A 15,000-nucleotide genomic window follows, 5' to 3' on the forward strand; every position below is an offset into this window, starting at 1 on the left:
AGAAATACAAGAGTTAATTATATACAATAATATAAAAGATGAAGTTCGTGAATATTCCTCTACCTCCATACTTTCCTTACTCGTATACTCTTCGAATTTTAAAGGTCGTTGTACTTGAATTTCACTTATTATTTCCCTTTCATGTATTATCCTTGATCCTAAAGGCTCTGGTTAGATCAAGGTATAATAGATTGTACGTTCTGCTGTTCCATAATTTAAATGATATTCTTATTCCAAAATTTAAAAAGAAATTCTAACTTTGTATCTCAGAATGAACAAGGGACAATAAGAATCTTGTCTTCTCAATAAAAAAAAAATTATCAGGTTTTTGTCCCTGCAATGAAAAAAAAAAATTCTAGTCTCGTCTCTCTATATTGAATAGAATCCGATTCTTATAAAATTTAAGTACGATTTTACTTAAGAAATTAAAATAGGTTGATTTATATATACTCATTTTGCAGGGAATGCCTTAAGCATAGCCGCTTGAAATTTCTCGATTTTTGTTCAGTAACGTCATGGAATTTAAACTTTTTCATCTTGGCAACAGTAATGTCGACGTACATCTTTCTCCTGACAGTAACTCCTTGAATACTTTACTCCAATGTTCTGGTTACGTAACTTCTCCCAGTGTTGCTCCAAGATCTCTCTAGAAAAAACTTTTTAAAAGCAATTTACTAAATTGGTTTCCTCGGGTGGCCGATGTTTCAAAATCGAATCAAACTCCAAGTGGCACAGAAATGATGAACACCATCTAGTTTTTTATTCATTGTTGCTTTTCCGAGGATTGGAAGCGAGTGAAAATTTAATGCTATCATCTCCCATTAAAAGCCAGTGATTGGCAGGATGGGCCTTGAGTCTGCTGAAAATAGCAAAATAAGATCAAAACAGAAGATTTGATAGTTTTCTTTTAAATACAACTTTAACACTGAGATTTGGTTCTGCTATTTAGCCGTTATATTCAAGTGCCTGTAATTATAACCGAAACCACCTCATGACCCTTATGATGCCTAATAATAATAATAATAATAACAACAAAAATAATAATAATAATAATAATAATGATAATAATAATACTGAAACACGACTGTTTACCAGAAATTGATAAAATAATTGTAAAACAAAGCAAAAGAGAGACTGTGGAACTAAATAAAATTTTAAACAGATGCAAAGGAATAGGAATTCAACTCATTTCATAACGGAAAATGAAATTGTCCATAAACATTTCAAAAATATCCTCAAAACTTAAAGATAAGATTAGATAATTTCAACAATAATACCAAATATCTTATATTACAAAAGACGTCAAATAACGGTTATGCTTATCATGAGGATTTTTCAGATATTTTATGAAAATATATTCCCGAATTCATAATTTATAATCTTATATTCTTCAGTTACACGCTTGTAGCCTAGGTTTTGAGATGAGGATATTTCGGATATTTCATGAAAGTATATTTTCTAATTCAGAATATGTGATCTTCTTATATTCATTAAGACATACGCTTGTAGCCTAGTTTTCAGATAAGGCTGCTGGTCCTACGTCCTTCTCCACCCTGGCTGTTACTCACCACAGACAATTAGTGACCAGGTACTTATTTCCACCCAAAAAAGTACCATGTACAGTCACTCGTATAAGTTCATGGATGTCTCCGGGTGTTTGAGAGAGATTTCCATTTTACCCATTTCTGGATAACAGGAGTCTGAGTGCGAAACTGGCCAAATGTTCAACTACCTAACTCTGCTGTAGTAGAAAGTTTCGGTGTGCGCCCGTTTTACGTCACTATACAGACCCGTTGTCCAGAAAGGGGTTGGATGGAATTAAGCTTTATGCCCGGAGACATCCATGAACTTCTATGAGTGACTATACCTATTTGGAGGGAAGCTGGCTTCGATCGTCAAAACACCCTAACCGACGCCCCACTAAGCCCGGATTCGCATCGATCTTGGGTTCTCTAACTAGACCTGGCAATAACTACTGGACCACGAGACAGATGATTGTAGCAATGATAAAAAATTAAAGCAAAAATATTTATAGTAACACGAGTCATAAAATGGCGAAACAAATCCAGTTATGTATATCTACACACATTTAAAGATCAATCTATACAGATTCCCGAAAGCTATCTGTATAGATTTATCTTTAAATATATGTATAATACGTGATTGTAGTTTTGTTTCTCCAGTGATAATAATGATGATAATAATAATAATCATAGCAGTGACTGCTGATATTTTCGTCATAGCTTGCATGAACAACTAGCAGAGAGGATTTGTTTCTCCAGTGATAATAATATTAATAATTATCATAGCAGTTACTACTGATATTATTGCCATAGCTTGTACGAGAAACTAGACGAGAAGCATTTTCTGTCACATTAACCTTACCTCAAAAGACGCTCCTGAGCGTCCGGGGAAAGGGAGAGAACATTATACGCAGCGGCATCTGTGATGGCTCCTCCCCAACCTATGATAGTCTGATAGGCGACAGAGGTCTCCAGGCTGAATTCCACGGCCATTCCTGCGTCTCCGGAGCCTGATTGAAGAAGAAGAAGGCTGAGGTTTAGTCTCTGGAAGCCGAGTACTGGTGATGTCGGCCATTTAAAGCTCGAGACAGTGACTGGGTCACAGGAGGGACTTGGAATGGTTGGACTGATATCAAGATAAGGAGACCCAGAAAATAAAATAGATGCATTACAAGGATCTAAAGGTGGAAATGGGAGATAAAAACAACAGTTTCACTAAGAAACGATAGTTATAGAGACAACAAGATTGAAGAGAAGAAAAATGAATGGAGGTCAACTAAAAGGTTAAACACATTTAGAGCCATCCAGATAAGGAGATCCAGAAATTATAAGTGATGCATTACAAGTATCTGAAGGTGAAAATGGGAGATAAAAACATGTTGTAATAAGAAGTAATAGTTAGAGAGACATGACTGAAGAAAAGAAAAATGGATGGAGGTCAACTAAACGGTTAAACACAGTTAGAGCCATCAAGATAAGGAGTTCCAGAAAAAAAAAGATGCATTACGAGGATCTGATTTGAAGGTGGAAATGGGAGATAAAAACTAGTTTCACTAAGAAATGATAGTTATAGAGACACCAAGATTGAAGAAAGGAAAAATGGATGGAGGTCAACTGAAAGGTTATAAAGACAGTTAGAGTCCGAAACGACACTGCAAGACCCCTTTAGTCATGCCTACGGTGCTCATAATATACCCCAGGCAAAGACAGATGGAATTGAGCTTAAAAGAGTCATCCTTCGTACTCACCACCTTCCCCTTCTTCCCAGAACTCTCCCTGAGACTTGCTGAACCGCTTGTCCATCATGTCGGAGGAATAAAGAACGAAATATCCCTCTCGGGGAACTGAAGGGCGCGGCAGGGTGTCGCAGTAGGAGGCGTTGCACACGCAGACGAAGGAGCTGTAGTCAAACTTTCTGCTAATGCAAGGGAACTCATCGTCCACCTCTTGCTGTGAGATTCCGACATCCCCTGCGTGAGACATCATTCTTATGAAGTTTACCAAAGACAAACTAAAAGTTTTCGTTTTCTGCAAAAGAAAATTATTGTGATGGCTTTGTCTGTTCGTCCGGACTTTTTCTGGCCACCATGGATCTTAAAAACTACTGGGGCTAGAGGGCTGCAAATTGGTATGTCGATTATCCACCCTCCAATCGTCAAACGTACCAGTTGCGGCCCTCTAGCATCAGTAGTTTTTATTTTGTTTAACGTTAAAGTTAGCCATGATCGTGCGTCTGACAACGGTATAGGACAGGCCACCACCGGGCCATGGTTAAAGTTTCATGGGCCTCAGCTCATACAAGAATATAACGAGACCACCGAAAAATATATCTATTTTCGGTGGCCTTGATTGCACGCTGTACAGTAAACTCGATTGCATCGAAGAAACTTCGGTGCATTTACTTGTTTTTACCATTGCTTTTGTATATTGTTTTGTTATCACTATTGTTATTGCAACCGAGATCAAATCTAGGTGGGTCAGTAATTCAAAGACATTGCTTTCTCGGGCTAGAATTCTACAACATTAAGCGCTTATAAAAATGGTACAGGAATATCTTGACAGACAGACATAGGTTAACTACGCATCGATTTAGAAGCAATCTTTGACTTGCTGACGTCCTACGACGTCTTAAATGCCTTGGAATAAATGACAGTAGGATTCACCTTCAGACACACACGCACACACACACACACAGAGAGAGAGAGAGAGAGATAATGGATGTCTGTTGATTTATAAATAAATAACACTAAAAAACTCAAGATATACATTTTCAGATGGGTATCATAGTTGATAATAATGTTAAATAGATATCTTCCACAATTCAACAAATGCACACATATGGGTAAGGAGAAGTATAAGTGAATATCGATCAACATATAGTAAAAGAAAAAAAAAACAGGCAGTAAAAGAAATTATAGAAGTCCCTGGCTTCAGGTTTACTTTTGAAATCCCTAAATATAAATTTTAACTTTAAACATTTATTCAACTTGAGAACTGGTGTTTAAGTTTCCTAAAGTTCTTCCTTAATGAGGATATATTCTGAGGATAAGGCATTGCGAATTCTGTATTCGTCTTTGCTTACATCCCTCTTTGAGTATCCAAATATTAAAATACTGTCATTATTATTATTATTATTATTATTATTATTATTATTATTATTATTATTATTATTATTATGTAATCAAGCTTTGGGTCGCTAATCTTTGATTGTCTACCAGATTGGCATCTCAGCACGAGGTTCACACATCAGCACTATAAGTTATGACTAATGTTATGGCTGGTACCAGGCTATGTTAATATCAGAGAGGTTCCAGACACCAAGTTCTCAATTTAGAGACGTAACGTACCGCCTAAATGTAAAAAGACTCCCCACATTTGAATATGTGTGTGGATGTCACTGGTGAGGGAGGCCGTCCCAAACTGGAATACAGTAGTTCTAACGTGACGTTTATTACCTGTAAATTATATTGTTTCACACACAAAAAAAAAAAAATATTAAATATTCACTGGTCCGCTGGTATAGTGGTTAATATCGTGGCATACCACTCAGATGTAAAGGGTTCGCGTCTACCACAGGGCGATGGAAAATCACTGGTTGTGTATCATGATTAGATACTGCTGCAGTGTGGGGTCTGTGATGGGAGGTTGAAACCAACATTCTTTGAGTTTCAAGTCAGTGGCCCCTTTGGTGTGCTTCTTCCATGTGAGTAGGCTTCATCTACTGAAATTATGATAATAATAATAACATTATAACTACATTATACACAGTCAGATCATACACCAGTCTAACAGCCGGCTTATACTTACACTGCAGAAGGAACACGCTTACAAGCAACGTTTTCAGAGACCATCTCATGACTGATTCGTACCATATAGTCTATGATAGGCTTATTTCGTCTGTATAAACGTCCACGACCCGAGACCCTTATGCCCAACGACCTGGTAGAGAGATCTGCTGCTGACCAATCAGATTGGCGCTGAACAGCTGCCGAGTTGCTAGGTCTTGGGAAATTCCCAGCTGCAGAAGAGAAAGGGTAACTTTATTGTGGCTGATAATGTCCGTTATCTTTATTTCTCACGGTATGATATATGGCATGTACTCGTGCTATCTATAACGTCACATATGCAAGTGCATGTATGCATATACTATCTATCTATATATATATATATATATATATATATATATAATATATATATATATATATATATATATATATATATGTGCGTGTGTGTGTGTGTGTGTGTGTATATATACATACATATATATGTATATATAATATTACAGATATACATATATTATATATATATATATATGATATATATATATATATATATATATAGTATATATATATATATATATATATATATATATATATATATATATATATATATGTGTGTGTGTGTACTTGTGTGTGTACATACATATACATATATTGTAAGAGCGAATAATAGGCCTCGCAGTGAATGAGAGACAAAGCTGACAACAGGTACTACAGGTAATCCAATAATAAAAACAAGAAAAAGAAACGTCCATCTGAAGTGTTTACACAACTGAATCAAGGCAGACAAATAAACGCAGCAGATCAGAGCGTAAGATTCGATGTAATCTTCGGGGGAAAACCTCGGGGTGTTACCATAGCAACGCCCGTTTCCCGCAGATTATGAGATAGCGGTAACCCTCGCTTCGTACCCAAAAGAAATGGACCTTATCTAAACATATGGAGCTTTGACCTGCATTGGGGCTCTGTTTGATGGCCTCGAAGTATGTAAATGTTTAGAAATGGTGATAATTAATGAGAATCGGTTATGTCTTCAGAGCAGAATATTCGTTATTGCACATCATCAGCTTTGCTGGGAGCTGTTAGGCAAAGCCTAAAGATATCTAAATAAGGAGGAAAAAAATATTGTAATAGTTACATGAATTGTTTTCATAACAACACTGAAAATTCATGCACTAATAAGTTTAGTATATCTTAGTTTTACCAAACCGCTGGGCCAATTAACAGCTCTCCTAGTGCTGGCCCAAAGGATTAGATTATTTTTGGCTAGGAACCCATTGGTTCCTTTACAACGGAACCTACAGCTTATTGTGGAATCCGAACCACATTATATCAAGAAGTGAATTTCTAATCACCTGAAATAAATTCCTCTCGTTCCGCACAGGTGGCGGCAAAGAAGCCAACTCTGGCTACCAGATTGAAAAGCGAGTACACAACCTACTCATCCAGTGAGGGACTTATTCATACACACAATTCCAATGCAGACGAGTAACTCGGTCCGTGTAGGGGGATTAAAGGACTGCTGATGAGTCCTGTATATAGATAAATAAGATAGCCGAAGCTGTGGAAGATAGATATTCCTACGATAGAAGAAACAAGACAATATTAGTTGTCAAATTTATCCACAATCTGCTGAATCAGAGATGGATAACTTGCACGGAAATCTTCCACAACCTCGGCTATCTTATTTACTCATCAGCAGTTCTTTAACACCCCCTACGCTGACCGCGTGACTCGTCTCTGCTGGACCAAGGTGTATGAGGATTCAGTGCTCTTATGAAAACAGCTCATGTAATTGTTACCTATCAGCTACCTGCAAATTTGATGATGTATATATAATATATATATATATATATATATATATATATATATATATTATATATGTGTGTGTGTGTGTGTGTGTGTGTGTGTGTGTGTGTGTGTACATATACATATTTTGATAGATAAATTGATAGAAAGATAGATATTTGTGTATAAGCGTATATGTCTATAGCACACAGACAGAAACACACACTCACACACACACACACACACACACACACACACATATATATATATATATATATATATATATATAATATATATATATGTATATATATATATATATATATATATATATATATATATATATATATATATATGCATTTGTGTAACTATTTTATTCAAGAAAGAGACATCCAATGCTCGTGAGCACGGAGCGATAACCGGCTCCAGGCTTAGTCTAATTCAGTCAAGCCCTTATCCCGCTGAACTGGTTCCATGGCCCTGCATTTAGGCGGGGGCTAAGTGTCCCTTCAATTAAGGCCGTTACTATGACGTGGCCTCTGAAATAACAAACACTTCTAAAGGCGGTTTATGTTGTGTGGCTCGGTTTGTACTTGGGATATTGTGTCTGTTATTTAATTCGTTATGTTACAGAATATCTATTTTATCACGATATAGTGCAGTGCTTTTAACCCGTTTTGTTCAGCTTTCTCTCGTCCTAAGATTTTCCGAGGAGAGCAAAGGTTATTTACAATACAGAAACCAATTTTTTTTTTAGGTGAGAGAAATTTATTCACGTTATGGCCACCATGTTTTTGTCCTGCGAGCGAAAGTTATTCCAATTATGTACGTCCATTTTTTTTACTAGGTTATTCACGTTATGTCCAGCCAGTTTTCGCAAAGGGGAGCAAAAGACTGGCCTTATGAAAACTAAAATGTGTTAGTTGAACGAAAGTTACTCAATTCATTGCCATCAAGTTTTTTTTTTTATAAATTCCATGGACTTTGCATATCTTGTTTATCCGTGTGTTGTCACTGAAGTCTTCTTTACAGAAGACATAGAGTAAAAATAAAAATAAATTTTGAGTTGCCATGTACACATACACACACACACACACACACACACACACACACATATATATATATATATATATATATATATATATATATATATATATATATCTATATATATATTATATATCTATATATATATAGATATATATATAGATATATATATATATATATATATATATATATATATATATATATATATATATATATATATATATAGATATATATATATATATATATATATATATATATTATATATATACTATATATATATATATATATATATATATATATATATATATATATATATATATATATATATATATATATATATATATATGATATATATATATATAGATATATATATAGTATATATAATATATATATATATATCTATATATATACTATATATATATATATATATATATATGTATATATATATATATATATATATATATCATATATCATATATATATATATATATATATACATATATACATAATAATATATATATATATATATTATAAATATTCTCGCATATAAAGCCACAAATATCATTAGTAGGTAATATAAACGTACATTACATCGCTATATCAGAGCTGATTGTTGTATCAATGGTAATAGTAATACTAGTAATGCTATTATAACTCTTATAAATGAGTTTCTGTTTATTGTAATTATTATTATTACTATTATTTTTAATAATACCAAGCCCCCAAGCATCGAACTTTAATTTTTCGTTGTAGAAGAAGCGTTCATTTAAGGCGCGCAACGCAACTCCTCGCGGAGAACGTATCCGACCAGCAGCGAAGGAGAATAAGTGTTGTATACGTTACCGAGGCCGGCTGCAATTAGTGTCGGGGAAAAGACAGCATTGGGGTCCTTCCTCGCCATTATTAGCCGTTCGTATAAGCTCTTGAGCTGCGATAACAAGCCAGAGTGGTCTTCCAATATCGTTATCGCCCTTCATACAGCGCTAAGGACATGTTATTGCTTTTTATTGCCTCTGGTCTGGCTGGAGGGGAAAAGCTGCTGCCTTTGTCAGTTCTGCTTTTGCTTTCGTAGACGCTGTTTCTGTGTGCGTGTGCTATTACTCTATTTTCTTTCTCTTGGTATAAAAATTAATTTTCTTTATTGTTATTTCTCTTCGACAATATTCTCTCTATTTTTAATGTATTCCACTATTTTTTTTATTATTATTTATTTTCCTAGAAAAATTACAGCCATCGTGAAAAAACGAACTTTTACTTTCATGTACTAGAATCAATGAATTTCATATAAAATTGTTTTCTAAGCTTTGTTTTATTCTGGTTAACAGTGATTTTTTGTTTTCGCCTTTATAGACAAGAATCTCGTTTTATTTTACAAAGTATATCATTTAAATATGTTAACCTTAAAAAGGAAGGACTCGTGTTATAAATGTTGGACTTTCTTCTTTTATTTACCAAAGGTTTCTTTTTTTTTTACCTGTTTCAAAATTTATCTCGTATTTTCATTTTGGTTACCAAAAAACGCGATTGTTTACTTATACACGTTGTGCTTATATATATATATATATATATATATATATATATATATATATATATATATATATATATATATATATATATATATATATATATATATATATATAATATACATATATATATATATATATATATATATATATATATATATCTGTATCATATATATATATATATCTGTGTGTGTGTGCGTGTGTGTGCGTGTGTATGTGGCTGTTTGTATTTATGTATGTTTGTTTGTATCTTGGTATGCTGTAGAAATCCGAACCTATCTAGAAATAATTTGGCACGTGGGCATCAATTGCCTTGTCTCAGATAATAGAGTACGTTTCAAACTTGTACCCCGTCCCTCTCCCTTTTCCCGCACATCCCCCATCCCCCCTTCCCCCATCCCTATTTGTAGTAAACAAACTCTAGGGTTTCATTATACCCCTTTTCATGTACTCAAGACCGTAGAAGTATTTTATTGAAAATATTCTCCAGTCACCACAGTAATATCTTGATAAAAGTGACAAACAGCCCAGTGATATATATATATATATATATATATATATATATATATATATATATATATATATATATATATGTATATATATATATATATATATATATAATTTGATGTATGTATGTCTGTGTCATTGCAATACATTGAGCAATTTCAACCAAACTTGATATACATACTACTTACCATCCGGGAAAGAACACTGTGGGGTTAAGACATCACTAACACTGAAGGGGGAGGGTATGAAGGGGGGAAATGTAAGCATTACATAAAACGACAGATATTAGTGTCTAAGCCATAGTTTTTGAGGTCGCTGAGATGAATAGTGACGCTCCTGAAGCCCGGCAAGTCCAAGTTTACTAGCCCCGATTGGGAGTCGGGTGAAAAGGGGGTGGGAAGGGATGAAATGTCAAAATAACCGGAACGACAGGTATTACTGTCTAATCCATAGCTTTTGAGGTTGCTGAGAACGATATTGACACTCCCTATGCCCATTATGTCCAAGTTCAGCCCTGATAGCAAGGGGGTTTGAGAAGTGGGTGGGATAGAGGGTTATATGTAAAAATAACTGAAACGACGGCTATTATTGTCCAATCCATAGTTTTCGAAGTTGCTGAGATGAACAGTGATTCTCTTGAAGCCCTTTAAGTGTAAGTTCAGCCCCAATAGAAAGGGGATGCTGGTGAAAAGCAAATATCTTAACAGGAATGAAAGAGACAGTTTATCAGTTGTAATCAGAGATTTCCCTGGCAGCGCCAGGTTGGTTAGCTAGGATATAGAAAAAAGGGACAGACAACACAGTAATACCTATACAGATAGTACAGGAATACCTGGATAATAGGGACAGTCACCACAGTAATACCTGAGTAAAGGGAACAGGCAGCACAGTAATATTTGGAAAAAAGGGACAGTCACTACAGTAATACCTAGATAAAAGTGACAGTCACCACATTAATACCTGAATAAAAGGGACAGTGACCACATTAATGCCTAGATAAAAGGGACAGTCACCACAGTAATACCTGGATAAAAGGGACAGACCGCATAGTAATTCATGGATAAAAGTGACAATTACCACAGTAATACCTGGAAAAAATGGTCAGACAGTACAGTAATACCTGGATAAGAGGAACAACCCTTTTCTAATTATTTTTACCTATCTTTAGTTGACGGTAATATTACATATATTATATATTCTTAATAATTTTACAAATACCAAAATATCTTAGTTTCTCAAGCTTCTTTAACCAACTAAAGTAAACAAGTAAACGAATGCTGTATTTAGGTAAGGGTTTTCTGCTTACCTAATTAATATTAATTTCCTGACCTGTTTAGGTTATTAAGGCATGCAATATTGTAGTAGTAGTTGTTGTTGTTGTTGATGTTGTTCAGGTTGCTTCCTTTTCTTTCACCGACTCGAATCTCCGATCAACCCATCGCATTTAGAAAAACGTCTGAAGTTCCCGCAAAAGTTCATTGAAAACAATTGAGCATAGTTACCTAAACTGTAGGTCAATACTGTTAGAAACAAAAGTGTTAGTATGAGATATTGCAATTCCTATCGACATGATGTCCATTACCAACATGTTGCATTTCTAGATTGGAAATTACATAATCCCTTCCCGGGCGATTAACACTTATAGATACATAGATTGGGGTGGAAAAGCGATTATACATTTAATAGCATTTGCCGCTTCTTGTTTGCGTTATAGTTTGGAGGTTCGATATTGCACTACTACTGGCGCTTACTGCCTTCATTCAGTCTCCTGTCATTTAATGACAGTTCAATTTATGGTTCAATGACCCCCTCGCCATGTGTTATACCAATAACGTTTATTTCCGGTCACAAGACACCTTCATCAATGGTGTAACGATAGTAAATTGATTTCCAGTTGAATTATACCTGCATCGAGTATTAAACTAATAACAGGTTTATTGAAAGGCAAATGGCGTGTTCATCAAACGCTGTACTCATACCAGGTTCATTTACAGTTTAATGACGTGTCTGTAATGTTATGGCTTTAATTTTATTTCCATGTCATGTTAACTTCATGACAAGTTTATTTTCATTTAAATAACAGGTTCGTCTTATGTTATGTCATGGACAGGTTTATTTTTAGTCTATTGACACCTTATTCACATGTCATCCTTACATTAGAAATGGCTTGTCAATTATATGTTATGCTTTTGTCAAGTATATTTCCAGTCATTTGACACCCATGTCAAATGTTTTACTCATATTAAGTGGATTTTCAGTTTAAATGACATGTTCGTCATGTTACGCTCGTGGAAGATTTACTTACTGTCAAGTGACACCTTCGTCAAATGCGATCCTAATATCAGGTTGATTTTCAGTTAAATGGCATGTGCGCCATATTTCATACTTATGACAAGGTAATTTTTAGTCAAATGAACACCTTCGGCAAATTTTTTTCTAATATTATTTTGCCTTTACTTAAAAGACGTGATTAGCATGCGTTTAGCTTTTGACGGATTTCTTTCCAGTCATAAGATATCCTTACAGCAGGTTGCTATTCAGTTAAAAGACACGTTCGTCATATGTTGTGCTCCAGACAGGTATATTCCCAACGTTGCTATCTATTAAAATGACGTATTCGTCATGAGCTATGCTTTTCACAGATATACTCCCAGTCATATGACACCATCGAATGCCACCCTAATATTAGGTTGTCATTCAGTTAATGAGATGTTCGTCGCCTGTTATGCTTTCGACAGGTTTATATCCAGAGTTGGTATTTAATTCAATGGCCCGTTCGTCGTATATTACGCTCTTGACAGGTTTATATTATTTGAAGCCTTCATCAAATATCACACTAATCTTAAGTTGATTTTCAGTTAAGTAAAGCGTTCCTCGTACGTTGTTTTACCAGCCAACCGACGCCTGTCCAACTTCATCAGGTAGCGCAGTCCTCGTTGTTGCACACTTCAACCTGCTATGAGTTTCTCCACGGCAGACATTGCACCCTGCCGAACCCATTCGACCTTCGGTATGAGGTACTCCAAAGCCGTAACGCTTTTCCTGGAGGCGCAAACGTTTCCTGAAAGCATTCGCCGTAGTCTTTCCGAGATTACGCACCACACGGTAAAGTTGAATTGTTAGTTTTCTTTATAACAAATGTTCGCTTTTCCGACAGGAATATCAGAATACTAATATGTATTTTCAGAATTATAAAATGACGTTTATTAACTTACCCTTACCATGAATTATGGATCGTATTTCTTCGGTATTTTCAGGTTTGAGGAAATTGTCATTTCACTTTGAAAAATCAATCCTGGTCTAGCAGATCAGACACCGTCCGGGTGTAGGAGTCATCCCGGCAGAGTGTGTGCTTGCAATTCGAAAACCTATTGAAACAGTTTAAGCGTTTTATATGCGTGGCTGGTTCTTGTGGCAGTTCTCGTTATTGTTGTTCGCTAGTTCTATATTATCGTTCAATATTCCCTTCACGGTTATTGCGTGTTCAGCTTCACGAATATTATCAACACCAACTACGCATTAGCGGTAATGATGACGTCGGCTGTAAGGATGACAAAGCCAGGTATTGTAGAAAAAGCCAAAATTGATACAATATTATGTAAAATTCTTTTTACTGTTTGTCATTCTGTTTTTATGCATAGTAATCCACACATGTATTTATATTTATATACGTATAAATATGTATGTATGTATACAAATACACATACATGAATATGTATGTATATTTTGATACGTATTTGTGTGTGTGTGTGTGTGTGAGTGTGTGTGTGTTCCGCGCGGACGGGTTTAAAGGTGTGATGCAAAGACTGGGAGATACACTTTTTCACAAGTATTACGATTCTAGAATCTTGTGTAAAACTGTTAAAATATACAGATTCATGATTTATGTTGAAAAAAAATTTTCCAGGTCATTATTATTATTATTGTTATTATTATTATTATTATTATTATTATTTGGTTGGGAAAAACTCTCTATCACGAGAGTATATATAGTGTTCTAAGGGGTCCTCAATAATAAAAAAAAAAATCATAATTCATGTATAACTTAAAAAGACTTCACAAAGCTTTCGAACCCTTCCCTGGGTTCATCTTCAGTCCAAATCTTAAAACATTGTTATCATTATTATACGATACGTTGCTTCAAAATGCTTTCCTATACGTATATTCATCAATTATGAATAATAACGCCAGAATTTATTAATATCAGTATTTTCACTCCTCCCTGTAGTGAGCTCAGTCCCGTATTTCCTGGAAGACATAAATTCTTCTTCGCATATTTTCTGGGCAGATATTTATGTGTATGCACTGCATCTGGAGAGGCTGAAATGCTCGCGGAATTTTTCTCCGAGAGTTTCCGCCCGAAAATCTTTGTAGCGGGAAAACGCGTCTTTTATGGATTTGTTCTAATGCACTGCGAACCAATTTAGATATATTGGGATTCTTTCTGTTCTGTGGAGAGCGGGAGAGAAAGAGAGACAGAGAGATACCAGGTGAGGTTATAAACGCCTTTGCACGAAGAAAATATGGATTTCTCTTCTTTCTTATCTTGCTACATTAAAGGAATAAATCGATTCATCTTCTTTTTATATATTTATACACGAAGAGGAGAGAGAGAGAGAGAGAGAGAGAGAGAGAGACAACAACAGCAAGAGCAACAACAACAGAGTACTTTTTAGGCTTACTCCCCGAGTAAACGAAAATATTTCAAATAGATTCAACATATAACTACAGTTACTTAAGTCACTCTTCCTCAATTCGCGTGACATCCTCACTCCTCAGAAAGGTTCCTTTCCTACATTTTAGATAAAAAAGGGTCATTCTATTTGACCAGACGCCTAAT

The 15,000-nt window shown here is 35.0% G+C and overlaps 1 protein-coding gene across 1 annotated transcript in view; it reads right to left on the reverse strand.

The window, feature by feature from the left end:
* Positions 1-15,000, reverse strand: part of LOC135226190 (lysosomal acid glucosylceramidase-like) — a 32,284-nt gene that overhangs the window by 12,929 nt on the left and 4,355 nt on the right. The window contains exons 3-5 of the mRNA XM_064265634.1: positions 5,353-5,541; positions 3,295-3,493; positions 2,386-2,565 (exon numbers count right to left, since the gene is read on the reverse strand). Of these exons, the coding sequence (XP_064121704.1) occupies positions 2,386-2,565; positions 3,295-3,493; positions 5,353-5,541 (568 nt within the window). The remainder of the gene's footprint in view (positions 1-2,385; positions 2,566-3,294; positions 3,494-5,352; positions 5,542-15,000) is intronic.

Source organism: Macrobrachium nipponense, chromosome 14, assembly GCF_015104395.2.
Source record: "Macrobrachium nipponense isolate FS-2020 chromosome 14, ASM1510439v2, whole genome shotgun sequence".
Taxonomy (NCBI): Eukaryota; Metazoa; Arthropoda; class Malacostraca; order Decapoda; family Palaemonidae; genus Macrobrachium; species Macrobrachium nipponense.